This window comes from Acanthochromis polyacanthus, chromosome 18 (assembly GCF_021347895.1).
Source record: "Acanthochromis polyacanthus isolate Apoly-LR-REF ecotype Palm Island chromosome 18, KAUST_Apoly_ChrSc, whole genome shotgun sequence".
Lineage (NCBI taxonomy): Eukaryota > Metazoa > Chordata > Actinopteri > Pomacentridae > Acanthochromis > Acanthochromis polyacanthus.
Genome location: NC_067130.1, coordinates 18848807 through 18861198, shown reverse-complemented (window position 1 = coordinate 18861198; position 12392 = coordinate 18848807). Strand labels below are relative to the sequence as shown.

The following is a 12392-nucleotide window of genomic DNA, read 5'->3' as shown; positions in this document are numbered from 1 at the left end:
TCCGGATTGGTCTTTTCAAAAAGTATGAGTGGTACTCCAACGGGTACTGCAATTTACTGTATTTATTTTACAAAAGCGAATATTTTCCAGATGTCAGGAAAACTTTACAAAAGAATGATCTGCTGTTAAAAAAAATAAAAATAAATAAATCAGTCACTGAAAGGTAACATATCAGTGTCTTATTTTTAAAGACAGAAATCATAAATGCATGATTTTGAGTTTAATCATACAAAAAAAGTCTAAAGCATAAACAAATTAAATAATTCAAAGAAATTTACAATGAAGGTGTGAATATTAAATTCGCACTTAATGATTCTGTAAGAAGGAGGTCCACATTTGTGAAAATAGTTTTCAAGCAACGCTACCGTAATATCTCTTTAATGCTCATTAAGCTTTTATTTTCTTTTTAAGACCTCTTATTATTAGTATTTTTATGTATGTTTATTAATATTGACATATTGCATTTTACATTTTTGAATCTGTATTTTGGCTTCGGGGTCTCCTTATGGACTGCATCCTGCTTTGCTTTGTCTGCTAAAACACATTATTATTATTATTATTATTATCATTATTATTATTATTATTATTTAGAAGCTGTTCATTTTGTTCTTGTCTGGCATAATAAAGTGTGCGTACCATATTTGAGTTTTTCTCAGTGACTACAAGTCCCATAATACAGTGTGGCACGTCCTATAATTGTGACGTAATTTTGGCGCGTCTCGCCGAGTTGGAGCAGAAGAAACTGTTGTGGTTTACGCTCCTCTGGACGTTCATCGCTGGTCCTTAAACGGTACGCATTTCTTATTTTAGTAATAACAGCTGTTTGGTGTGTTTATTAGTTTAGTGTTCCTCTGTGTGGTAATATTTAAAGAGGAGGTCGAATTACACCATGTTTTGTTTCTGGGCGGGTACCACTCATTTCTTCAGAGGGATCGATTTCGTGTTTTTTTCAAATGTACCTTTTTCGCTGTCATATTTTAACCACTCAGGTGAACGGCAGGGATGTCTCAACAACAACAACAAACTGTCCCCACCGCCCCAGATTCACCTGCGCTGGTGGTCACAACCAACGTGCAGAAATATGCCATAAAGAAGAAGAAGGTCCTCAGTGCTGAAGAGATGGAGTTGTTTGAACTCACTCAGGCTGCAGGCATCACCGTGGATCAGGAGGTCTTTAAGTAAGTGTACCTAATCAGGAGACCGTAGGGTTCATTAAGGGATATGCTGAAGACTTCACTTTTCTCCTCTTCTTGCTCCCAAGGATCATAGTGGACCTGCTGAAGATGAATGTGGCCCCTCAGGCAGTGTTCCAGACTCTGAAGGCCATGTGTGCAGGCCAGAGAGTGGCTGAAAGCTGCGGTGCCGAGTCTTCTACGGTCTCCCACACTACGAGCATGACCACAGCACCTACAGAGGCCAGAGGTTAGTACCTGAACACTGAAAGGTAGCATGAACAATATCCAAAACTCTGTAGGATCGTGACTGGGAACTAACCTCAAACATAAAGGGTCTGCACACACATGGAGGTCTTTGCAATTCCTGTTGCCAATTTGACCATTGTGTAGGTTTAGGTTTGGTGAACCTATGCTGAGAATTGTATTGTCCTGATCCAGGACACACACCGGTCAGCCACAACATTATGACCACTGATGGGTGAAGTAAATCACATCTATCATCTTGTTATAATGCAGTGTTCTGCTGGGAAACCTTGAGTCCTGATGTCCATGTGGATGTTTGACATGTACCACCCACCTAAACATTGCATGTCAAGCAAAACCACAGTCCCCCATGACCACAGCAGTCCTTGATGCCAGTTGCCACCCTTAGCAGGACATTGCACCCCAATACACCACAAAAGCTGCTCAGGAGTGACCCAGGGAACACAACAGAGCTAAACTGTTCACCCAGGTTCCACACTTTCCAGATCCAAATTTTATTGAGCATCTGTGGGATGTACCAGGATAAGCCTGATGCAAGTAGGTCCCACCGTGCAACCTACAAAATGGACTGCCACCATCCCAGTGCCACAGGACGTCCCCAGAGGTCCTCCATGCCCCACTGGGTCAGAGGAGCTTTAGCAGCATAAAGGAGAACAGCAATACATTAGGCAGGTGGTTTTAATGTTATACCTGATCAGTGTGTACACATATCACAGTACTACTTAAAGACCTCTCAAACTTTGGACAAGTCATTCACAGATCTGTTCATTAAAGGGGCTGATTGTTAAAAAAAAAAGCAAACTGCCTGGATTGTGGAAAAATTGTGAAAGAACTACACTACTGTTCAAAACTTTGGGGTCACCCAGACAGTTTCATGTTTTCCATGAAAACTGACACTTTTATTCATGTGCTAACATAACTGCACAAGTGTTTTCTAATCATCAATTAGCTTTTCAACAGCATGAGCTAACCCATTGTACCATTAGAACACAGGAGTGATGGTTGCTGTTGATATTCCATTAAAAATCAGCCTTTTCCAGTTAGAATAGTCATTTACCACACTAACAGTGTCTAGACTGAATTTCTGATTAATTTAATGTTACTTCATTGGGGAAAAAAATGATTTTCTTTCAAAGTAAGAACATTTGTAGGTGACCCCAAACTTTTAAACGGTAGTGTATGTCATACGCAAGACCATTTTCCTAATGATAAAAGAAATTCTGAATGAAAGAATGGATGAATGAATATCACCCATACTTGTAGTGTTGTGGTGTGTCGACACATCTTGCTGAAACATTGTTTTATTTACCATGCAGTGCACTGCATGTATTATCTGGGAATTTATTTCAGTTCAGTTGTGTGTGACTTATTTATAGGCTATATTTAGTGCCTTGATATAGTCCTCTCTCACAATGGAGCAAAAAATTAGCTGTGGTGCTAATCCACACTAGGGCCTGAACATATTGGGGAAAATATGTAAGTGCCAATACCTGGCAAATATTGCATTATAATTTTCCATACAATTTGTCAAAGTTAAACTTTAATATTCAATTTCAGTTTACTTTGTAATGCATTTAAACATGATGGCGCATCACCTTGGGAGTCACCATCAAAAGCGTGACAGTCACACAAGAATGACAGTAATGAATTTGTAAAACCTTTTGACACAACAGTTTAAACTACAGGGTCAGATAAAAAAAATAAAAAAGAATTAGGTTTATGTCAGTGGAACAACAGCATAAATGCATCAACCACAAGGTACACATTAATCATAATCTTTAATCAATGGGCATAAACAACCCCTGAAAATTTCAGTCTGCTCGCATGAAATAAAATAGAATTACAGCATTAATATCATTATTTAATAGCTACATCGCATATATTCGACATTGCAGCATTTGTAATTTGCTAATTGCATTGTTTAAAATTGCAATTTTGATTTGAAATCAATTAAAGGTTTAGCCATAATCCACACTACAAACTAATTCTAAGCAGGCTGATTTTCTGACTCTATAGCAGTGTTGGACAAGTTACTTGAAAATTGTAATCCATCCATCTGTTATCTATACACCGCTTAATCCTCATCAGGGTCGCGGGGGGACTGGAGTCTATCCCAGCTTAGTGTGAAGAGAGGGGACACCCTGGACAGGTTACCAATCTGTCACAGGGCTACATATACAGACAAACAATCACATTCACATCTATGCACAATTTAGAATTGTCAGTTAACTTCAGCATGTTTTTGGCCTTTGGGAGGAAGCCGGAATACCCAAAGAAAAAACACACCTGTACAGGGAGAACATGCAAACTTCACGCAGAAAGATCCTGGGAAGGCGGGGGAATTTCAAGCTGCACGATGGAAGTGCTAACTATCAAGCACTGTGCAGCCTTGAAACTGTAATCAAGTTCCATTTTCATCCTTGAAAATATGCTTTCCTTACAGATTGCAAAATGTTCATTTACAGAAAAATGTTTTACGATTTGGCTCTGTCACAGGTGCTTTTTAAAAACTCCAAATCCCACATGCACATATGCTGCACCTTGTTACTCATTTACTTATTTTAAAGCTTATCATTTCTGGCATTTTGCCTTTATTAAATAGCATCAGTGCGGATCCAAGTTCATGTTTCATTTGCTCTGGTGGAATGCATCTGACTCCTCTCCGGTTCATATCTTCTCCTGGCGTTGCTTCTGCTGCGTCCATTGTTGGAAGTCAACCATTATAAAAACATGGAAAATATTTTGAAGTTTAAAAGGTGTACATTTGGGCGCCTATGTAGCTCATCGGGTTAAGTGGGCGACCCATGTACAGGGGCTGGTCTTCGACGCAGCGGCCCGGGTTCGATTCCTGCCTGCGGCCCTTTGCTGCATGTCTTCCCCCTACTCTTCTCCCGGTTTCCTGTCACTCTTCACTGCTACTGTCAAAATAAAGGCAAAAAGAAAATATTTAAAAAGTGTACATTTAATGATATAGACATAATATAAAGCAAATTGGTTAAATAAGTCTAATTTCTGTTGGGTTTTATGAAGAAGAAAATTCCAATTATTAATGGGTAGTAGGTTTTTGTCTCCCCCTTTTACTTTTTACCCCTTTGGTTGCTTTGATTAATGCGTTAGGAGGCATTTTTGTCTGCTCCTTGAAAATCGACTGTGAACTGAGAAGCTCATCTTCATCATTAATCATCTTTTAAATGGACATTTTACAGTTCAAACATCAATATCACCCTCTGATTCATCGTTCCAGATGAAGCCTAAAATCTAATTAGCATTCGTAGTGCATGGCAGGCTGGAACAACAAAGAAAAACTAAACTGTCAGTAATTTTCTAATGTCACACTTGAACTCATATCACTTTTATCTGTTTGTTTAAAACAGATAAGAGCATTCACTTCTTGTATGATAAGAGTTAAAACATTGTATTGTGCAGATCACTATACTACCTGCTGTATAGAGTTGGTTCGTATGGATGCTGGAGAGAGCGTGCGTTTGTTTTTTTACATCCTTTTCTATAGAGTGAAAGCGTAGATAGCTGCACATATGTTCTGTGAAGCACAGACTCCAAGTGTAAAGAAGGTATTGATTTGTAAATGTATTTTTCTGACTGTCTTTACCTTTCAGCTTGCTCTTGTTCTTCTTTTGCTGCACACTTCTCTTTTCAAGCATGTCAAATATTCACATTCCTGCACTTAAGTTCTGTATATAGCATATAGTATAGTAGAGGTTCTGGTCCTGTGCTGCCTAATCCCTTCACTAACTACATTCCCTCTTCACGTCACCCCACAGTGAGCTTTTCCACTTAAATGGAGGTAAACTGAAGACTAAGGATAGTCACTTTAAAATAAATAAATAAATAAATAAATAAAAACCCGAAGCTGATCTTCGCTGTGTGCACGTCACGGTGGTTTTAATTTCTTTTCTATCCCCCATGAATTCCTTCTTTTTTTCCTGTGCCTCTTGTTTCCTGAAGAAGAGGACTCTTTGGTCTCTGGAAAGAGCCCTAAGCCTCCTGCAGCTCCCCCATCAGCTTCGGGCCCCAGAGCCACAAGGGTCAACACTAAGATTGTGGTCTACGGCCCCCAAGACGCTAGCTCTCCTCACTCTCAAGGTCCCCTCTGCTGCACTGTGTCCTCCACCTCCATCTGTCCACTTGCTTGCCTTTCTTATTAATATAAGTATGTGTTATGATATGGACCAAGGTGCTGTGCTTTGCTCATTTCACGAGTGAAATCTGTGTATATGCATGTATGTGTGTGTAAATGCATGTGTGTGTGTGTGTGGACTAGACAGGTAGAGTTTGCCCTTGGGTGTTTTTTTTATATTCAAGTGGACATGCTCACTGCACAATTGATTTTTTTGGTATGCTGTTGAGTGGCCAAGAAAGAAATTCTAAAGTACTCGGTGATGTTTGGAAATAGATTCTCTTTAGAAAGTGCAAGAAGTAGGAATCTGAACCCATTCAAAAATTCAAAAAGTTGTCCCTTTTGTGTCAGTGTTATGACTTTCCCTCGTCGCACAAGGTGTGGCAACACAACACAGAAAAGTATCTCGACAGAGCTCACACAATACACACAGTCTGGAGAATACTTTCAAGATCTTACAGTGGTGCACTGTTTGCTAAGTTTTAAGGACATTAGTCCATTACACTACCATTCAAAAGTTTGGAGTCACTTAGAAATGTCTGTATTGTTACAAGAAAAGCATTTTTAATGATGATAACATTAAATGAATTAGAAGTACAGTCTAGACATTGCTAATGGGGTAAACGACTGTTCTCACTGGAAACGGCTGATTTTTAATGGAATATCTCCTTCGGGGTACAGAGGAACATTTCCAGCAACCAGCACTCCTGTGTTCTAATGCTACATTGTGTTAGCTCATGGTGTTGAAAAGCTAACTGATGATTAGAAAACCCTTATGCAGTTATGTTAGCACATGAATAAAAGTGTGAGTTTTCATAGAAAACATGAAATTGTCTGGGTGACCTCAAACTTTTGAACGGTAGTGTATATTATTAGGCCTATTTCAAATCTGCTTAAACAAACCTAACTGGCAGTTATGGTAACTGGTCAAAGTTACAGGTTAAAGTCAGTGTTGACTAAAAAATCAAGGAAAAATGGGAGACCACCAATTTTTTTTATTTTGTTTTTTTGTTTTTAACTGAAAGTTACCGACAAAATATTTAAAAAAAGATTTGACTACATTTGACTTGCTGTGACTGCACATTAGGGTTATAACTTTTTGAACTTTTTTTCCAAAATCAAAGTCCTGCATCATGATTGGATGAACTTTTTGGTATAATGAAGAAACCAAACTCCATTTTTAACACTCTTTTAAAAAAGTCCCCCCGAAACAAAAAAGTATTAAATACACATTGTGTTGCCTCTCAGGCATATTTTATGTTTCTGTGTTATATTGCTTTAAAATGAATGGATAAACGTGTGATTTAGTTCTCAATGGAGGTAAAAACATAAAAATGTTGACTTAGAGGATTTAATTTTGAAAGTCGCGCTGTTAACGACATCACTTTCTGTTAGATCGTCGGGTCTTTTCCTGTTTTACGTGAGCGCTGTTTGCTCAGAGAATACGGCAGAGACGCTATGCATACGCTAATGAATTAGCCATCTCCTATGACACATTGTCCAGGCAACGCCGTAAGCTCATATGGAATGATTAAGTTGTTAAAAAGCATAAATAGTAAGATTTAGTTTAAAAATGACATTGTGTTAAAAAAAAAAACACATTAGTGGCATGTAATCTGCGTGTTTAGAAACAGTGTGACAATGATCATTTCTGTTGCTAGTGCCTGTATAGTGACACCAGGTCACAGTTGAAGTTGTCATACGTGTACATATTACTTATATATTTTGTATGTTTTTTGCCACAGTTTTCACCTCGTGTTATTGAAGATTTGGGAGTAAACGGTCAGCGCCACCACGACTCTGTCTTCATTGACCGAAGTTTAGCTTGGTCAGAGTTTTTGCACTTTGCTAAGAACACTACACACATTACAGCCAATAATATGAAATGCGAAACCGTGCTAAGTTATCACAATGGCCATTACAAGTCAATATGACTGATAATGGATCAATGATAAGTTGTACTGCCATCATAATACACTGGAGTATCAGTTTCCATTCTTGCTTTCACTTTATAAGCCATGTCATTGGCTGTAATGTGTATTTATTACTTTTTTGTTTCGGGGGGACTTTTTTAAAAGAGTGTTGAAAATGGAGTTTGGTTTCTTCAATTATACCAAAAAGTTCATCCAATCATGATGCAGGAGTTTGATTTTGGAAAAAAAAGTTATAACCCTACTACACACATTGCTCAATGGTTTTAATATACCAAACCTGCTAGACGACTCCTAATAAATGTAGATGGATGGAGACACATCAAGGTGGATTGTGAAATCTATTGCTGCAACTAACAGTTATTTTCCTCGATGATTAATCTATCGGTTAAAACGTTTCTTTTCAGTTGGGTTTTTTAGTCTTTATATTGCCAGGAAATAGTGGACAGTATCGTTCAGTGTTTTCCAGAGTCCATAATGACAAATGTCTGGTTTTGACTACAACCTAAATATATTTAGTTTACTGTCACAGAGAAGAAAAGTAGCCAGAAATGATTACATTTAGAGAAGCTGCTGTCAGAAAATGTGACTTTTTCTTTCTTAAATTATTCTATAAGATGAATTAATTTAAAAAATAGTTTGAAAAAATGGACTAATTGCTGCACAGTTGGTGAAATATAGTTCAAAAACAGTAGAGGGTCTTGCTTTTGCTGAACACTAGCCACAAATGATACAAGGACTTATTGCAAAAAAAAAAAAAAAAGGATAAAACATGGCTCACGCAAGTACAAAAGATCAAATTGGAAAGTGATAGAAAAATGTCAGTATCTCGAAGCACCAAAACCATTAGCAGATGGTAGCTGCTGGTCACATACGACCAAACCCTGAGAGTGTGATCTGTTATTGAAGGCACAGCTACAGTTTAACAGTAGATGCTAAAACATGCAGCGAGAGCGGCACAAGCAGAGAAGTGCCATAAGCCCCTTTCAGACATGCCCTGCCTTCCATTAATCTGATGGCATCTGAATGTGTCAGCTTCCTGTCTGAATGAGCCCCCTGCTCACTCTTCTGTAGAAGTCACATCAGCAATCTCACCAGGTCAGAATAGCAACATCTTACTTTACAAGTGTGAACTACATACAGCCACATTAATGGATAGCCATGCACAAGTGATATGAAGTGGGTGAGTTTTTTTTTTTCCACATATCAGTCCAACAACATCAGACTAAACCTGGGGGTGGGTGGGGGGAATATTCGGATACCAAAATTAATATCCGGATGGTGCCGTAGCGAACGAATATTCGGATATTCGGGATATTCGGGTCCAGCCCTAGTATTAATGTAATCCAGGTGGTGGCAAAACATTTACAGGAGTTGAAGTTTAATGTGTTGCTTCCAGGTGTTAAATAGGTCTTAAATACCTGCAGCATCAATCAGCAGCAGGATTTATATCTGTCTCCAAAGAGAGAGAGAAGCACATATTTACAGCGCCTTGAAAAACTATTTACCCCATTCTTAAATACTTTTTTTTTTGTTGCACATTTTCCCCACTTTAATGTTTAATATTATCAAACAAATGTAAATATCAGACAAAGATAACCCAAGTAAACACAAAATGCAGTTTATGAATAATGATTTTATTTATTAAGTAAAAAAATAAAAAAAATTCAAACAACCTGGCCCTGTGTGAAAAAGTACTTGTCCCCTAAACCTAATAACTGGTTGAACCAGCAACAACAACTGAAATCAAGCATTTTCTATAACTGGCAATGAGTCCTTCACATCTCTGTGGAGACATTTTAGCCCACTCTCTTTGCAGAATTGTTTTAATTCAGCAACACTGGAGGCTTTTCCAGCATGAATGGCCTTTTTAAGGTCATGCCACATTTCAGTCCGATTCAAGTCTGGACTTTGACTTATCCACTCCAAAAACTTCATTTTGTTCTTTTTTGAGTTGTTCAGAAGTCGACTTGCTGGTGTGTTTTGGATTGTTGTCCTGCTGCAGAACCCAGGTTCAACTTTAACATTTTAAAAGATAGGCCTTTTTTGCTTCTTTTATAAGTAAGATAAGGTAATCTTTTATTGGGGATAGTGCAAAGGAACTATCAATAAAAATTAAAAAAAAACACATATGCACTACTGTTAGGAAGTTTGGGGTCACTTAGAAATGTCCTTATTTTGAAAGGAAAGAAGTTTTTTTTTTCCCAATGAAGGCGACATTAATGAATCAAATTTACCACACGTTAATGTGGTAAATGACTATTCTAGCTGGAAACGGATGATTTTTAATGGAATATCTCCATAGGGGTACAGAGGACCATTTCCAGCAACCATCACTCCTGTGTTCTAATGCTACAGTGTGTTAGCTAATGGTGCTGAAAGGCTAACTGACGATTAGAAAACCCTTGTGCACTTTTGAACAGTAGTGTAAGTACTGTTGATATTGTACAGATTCCTTTACATGTACAAAGTCTAGATATTGCCCAGATACCAGTGAAATAATGAGAATGTGGAAAATAGCGATATTGTGCAGTTATTCTTTAGCTAAGAAAACATTGAAATTGCACCCTCTGTCTGTCTGTCCGTCACATTTTCCAATAATATTTGCTAAAAGTATTTTACTGTCATCAACTGTGCAGTGTGTATGTGCCTTGCTGTTAATTATACTTAAAAGAAGGAAAGAAAAGTTACTCTTTCTCATTTGTAACTTTTATTCTGTCTTTGTCATTTCCACCAGTGCCATGCTGCTTGAAACATGTGAAGCGTGAATCACATGACCTTCACCTCCATCCTCTCTTTTAACTGGTTGTGTTTGCTGGGTTTCAGCGGTGCGCAGTAAAGCAGCAGCGAGTCACAGTGAGAAGAGCAGGGAGGCTTCCAGCCAGCGAGTGCAGCGGCAGCCCAGCGCCACCAGAGGGCAGAAAACCAAGAGCTCCGGCAGCAGCAGCTCCTCCTCACAGATAAACTCTACATAAGACTCAGGTCACAGACACCTGTAAATATGTAGGTTTGTTTACATTTAATTTATGTGTGTTTAACTGTGTTTACTGGTTCACCGAAATGACTAATATGTAAATAAATATATATGTTTTGTCTCTTTAAGAAAATTTTGATTTAATTTCCTTGGGTTTGAGATGATTTGTGCCTCTGATAGAAATTTTGTTGACAGCATGAATGGACAAGTCAAAGATTCAGCAGTCTTCCTAGCAATAATGCCTTTGTTGTAGCAGCTGTTTCCAGCTAGAATAGTGATTGACCACATTAACAATGTCTAGACTGTATTTCTGATTAATTTAATGTCTTCATTGACAAAAGAAAAGCAGTTTTTCTTTCAAAAATAAAGACATTTCTAAGTGACCATGTATTGTATGTGGAGCCACCAATTTTTTCCTTAATAAGTCCAGTGGGCACTTTTTAAAAGTCCATCCATCCATTCTCTATACACCGCTTTATCCTCACTAGGGTCGCGGGGGGTGCTGGAGCCTATCCCAGCTGACTCGGGCGAAGGCAGGGGACACCCTGGACAGGTCACCAGTTTGTCGCAGGGCTACATATACAGACAAACAATCACACTCGCATTCACACCTACGGACAATTTAGAATAACCAATTAACCTCAGCATATTTTTGGACTGTGGGAGGAAGCTGGAGTACCCAGAGAAAACCCACACATGCAAATTCCATGCAGAAAGATCCCAAGGCGAAAGTGCTAACCACTACTCCACTGTGCAGCCCCATTTTTAAAAGTGATTTGTAAAAATAGATCATCATAGTCATCAAACTTTTTTCTTTGAAAAAAAAGATTCATAGCATTAGAACTTTTTCTAACTTTGAGCTCTCTCTATTTGTAGCCGTAGTTGTGCTGTTTCTCCAAAAGTGCAGGGGCAAAAAAACAGCAAAAGAAAACAACAAAAAACCCAGAAACTGCCTGGGGTTCAGAGAGTTAAGTGAGAAAATATGTTTAAAGTTTTGCATATCCTAATTTAGATAAACCAATCTGCTAAAGTTCTAACGATGTAAAAAGTACAGTTTCCCTTTATTCTTGTTGTGTTCAGTGTTGTACAGAATGAGTAAAGCCTTTTGTCTGGTTGCCATAAACCATTTAAATTAATACAAAACTAAACAAAAAATGATTTGAATATTTTCTACTGTATAATGAAAATGCCTGCATTAAATGTGCCCTTTTTTTTGTATCATGATGAATCTTTAATAAATCCAGTAACAATAACCTTACCAGGTTAGTCTCTTTATTAGCAGCAGCCCTACTTTTCCCCCCTCTCTTCCCAATCCGACTCCACTACTTTTCCCTGACCAAAAGATCTCCTCGACACATATAGAACTTCAAGACAGATACATTTTGAATAATTACTTGTATCTCATAATTTTTCCAATAAAAAAGAGCACTTTCCGTGTTTGAAACTCTTTAAACTTCTTCATTGAAAGATTCTGTTCTGAGTTTGTGTGGTGGAGGCTTCAAGTTTCCATACTACTGCTTATACACTCAACAAAAATATAAACGCAGCACTTTTGTTTTTGCTCCCATTTTTTATGAGATGAACTCAAAGAGCTAAAACTTTTTCCACATACACAATATCACCATTTCTCTCAAATATTCTTCACAAATCTGTCTAAATCTGTGATAGGGAGCACTTCTCCTACGCTGAGATAATCCATCCCACCTCACAGGTGTGCCATATCAAGATGCTGATTAGACACCATGATTAGTGCACAGGTGTGCCTTAGACTGCCCACAATAAAAGGCCACTCTGAAAGGTGCAGTTTTATCACACAGCACAATGCCACAGATGTGGCAAGATTTGAGGGAGTGTGCAATTGGCATGCTGACAGCAGGAATGTCAACCAGAGCTGTTGCTCGAATATTGAA

General features: G+C 38.2%; 1 protein-coding gene across 2 annotated transcripts; it reads left to right on the top strand.

Annotated features, from left to right (window-relative positions):
* Positions 1-658: 658 nt before the first annotated feature.
* On the top strand, positions 659-10870 carry mzt2b (mitotic spindle organizing protein 2B). 2 transcript variants are annotated; one of them, XM_022198344.2, is made up of 5 exons: positions 659-790; positions 990-1178; positions 1262-1422; positions 5406-5543; positions 10335-10870. In XM_022198344.2, the coding sequence occupies exons 2-5, from the start codon at positions 1003-1005 to the stop codon at positions 10481-10483; spliced, it is 624 nt and encodes a 207-aa protein (XP_022054036.1). In that variant the 5' UTR covers positions 659-790; positions 990-1002; the 3' UTR covers positions 10484-10870. The 2 variants fall into 2 exon arrangements, with proteins under 2 accessions (XP_022054036.1, XP_022054038.1); XM_022198346.2 differs by lacking the exon at positions 5406-5543.
* Positions 10871-12392: the final 1522 nt, after the last annotated feature.

Excerpts from the sequence above, each read along its gene's own strand:
- mzt2b (XM_022198344.2), top strand. The coding sequence starts at position 1,003 with ATGTCTCAACAACAACAACAAACTGTCCCCACCGCCCCAGATTCACCT. Across the intron at positions 1,179-1,261 it reads GTGGATCAGGAGGTCTTTAA|GATCATAGTGGACCTGCTGA; the intron begins GTAAGTGTACCT and ends CTTGCTCCCAAG. Across the intron at positions 5,544-10,334 it reads TAGCTCTCCTCACTCTCAAG|CGGTGCGCAGTAAAGCAGCA; the intron begins GTCCCCTCTGCT and ends GCTGGGTTTCAG.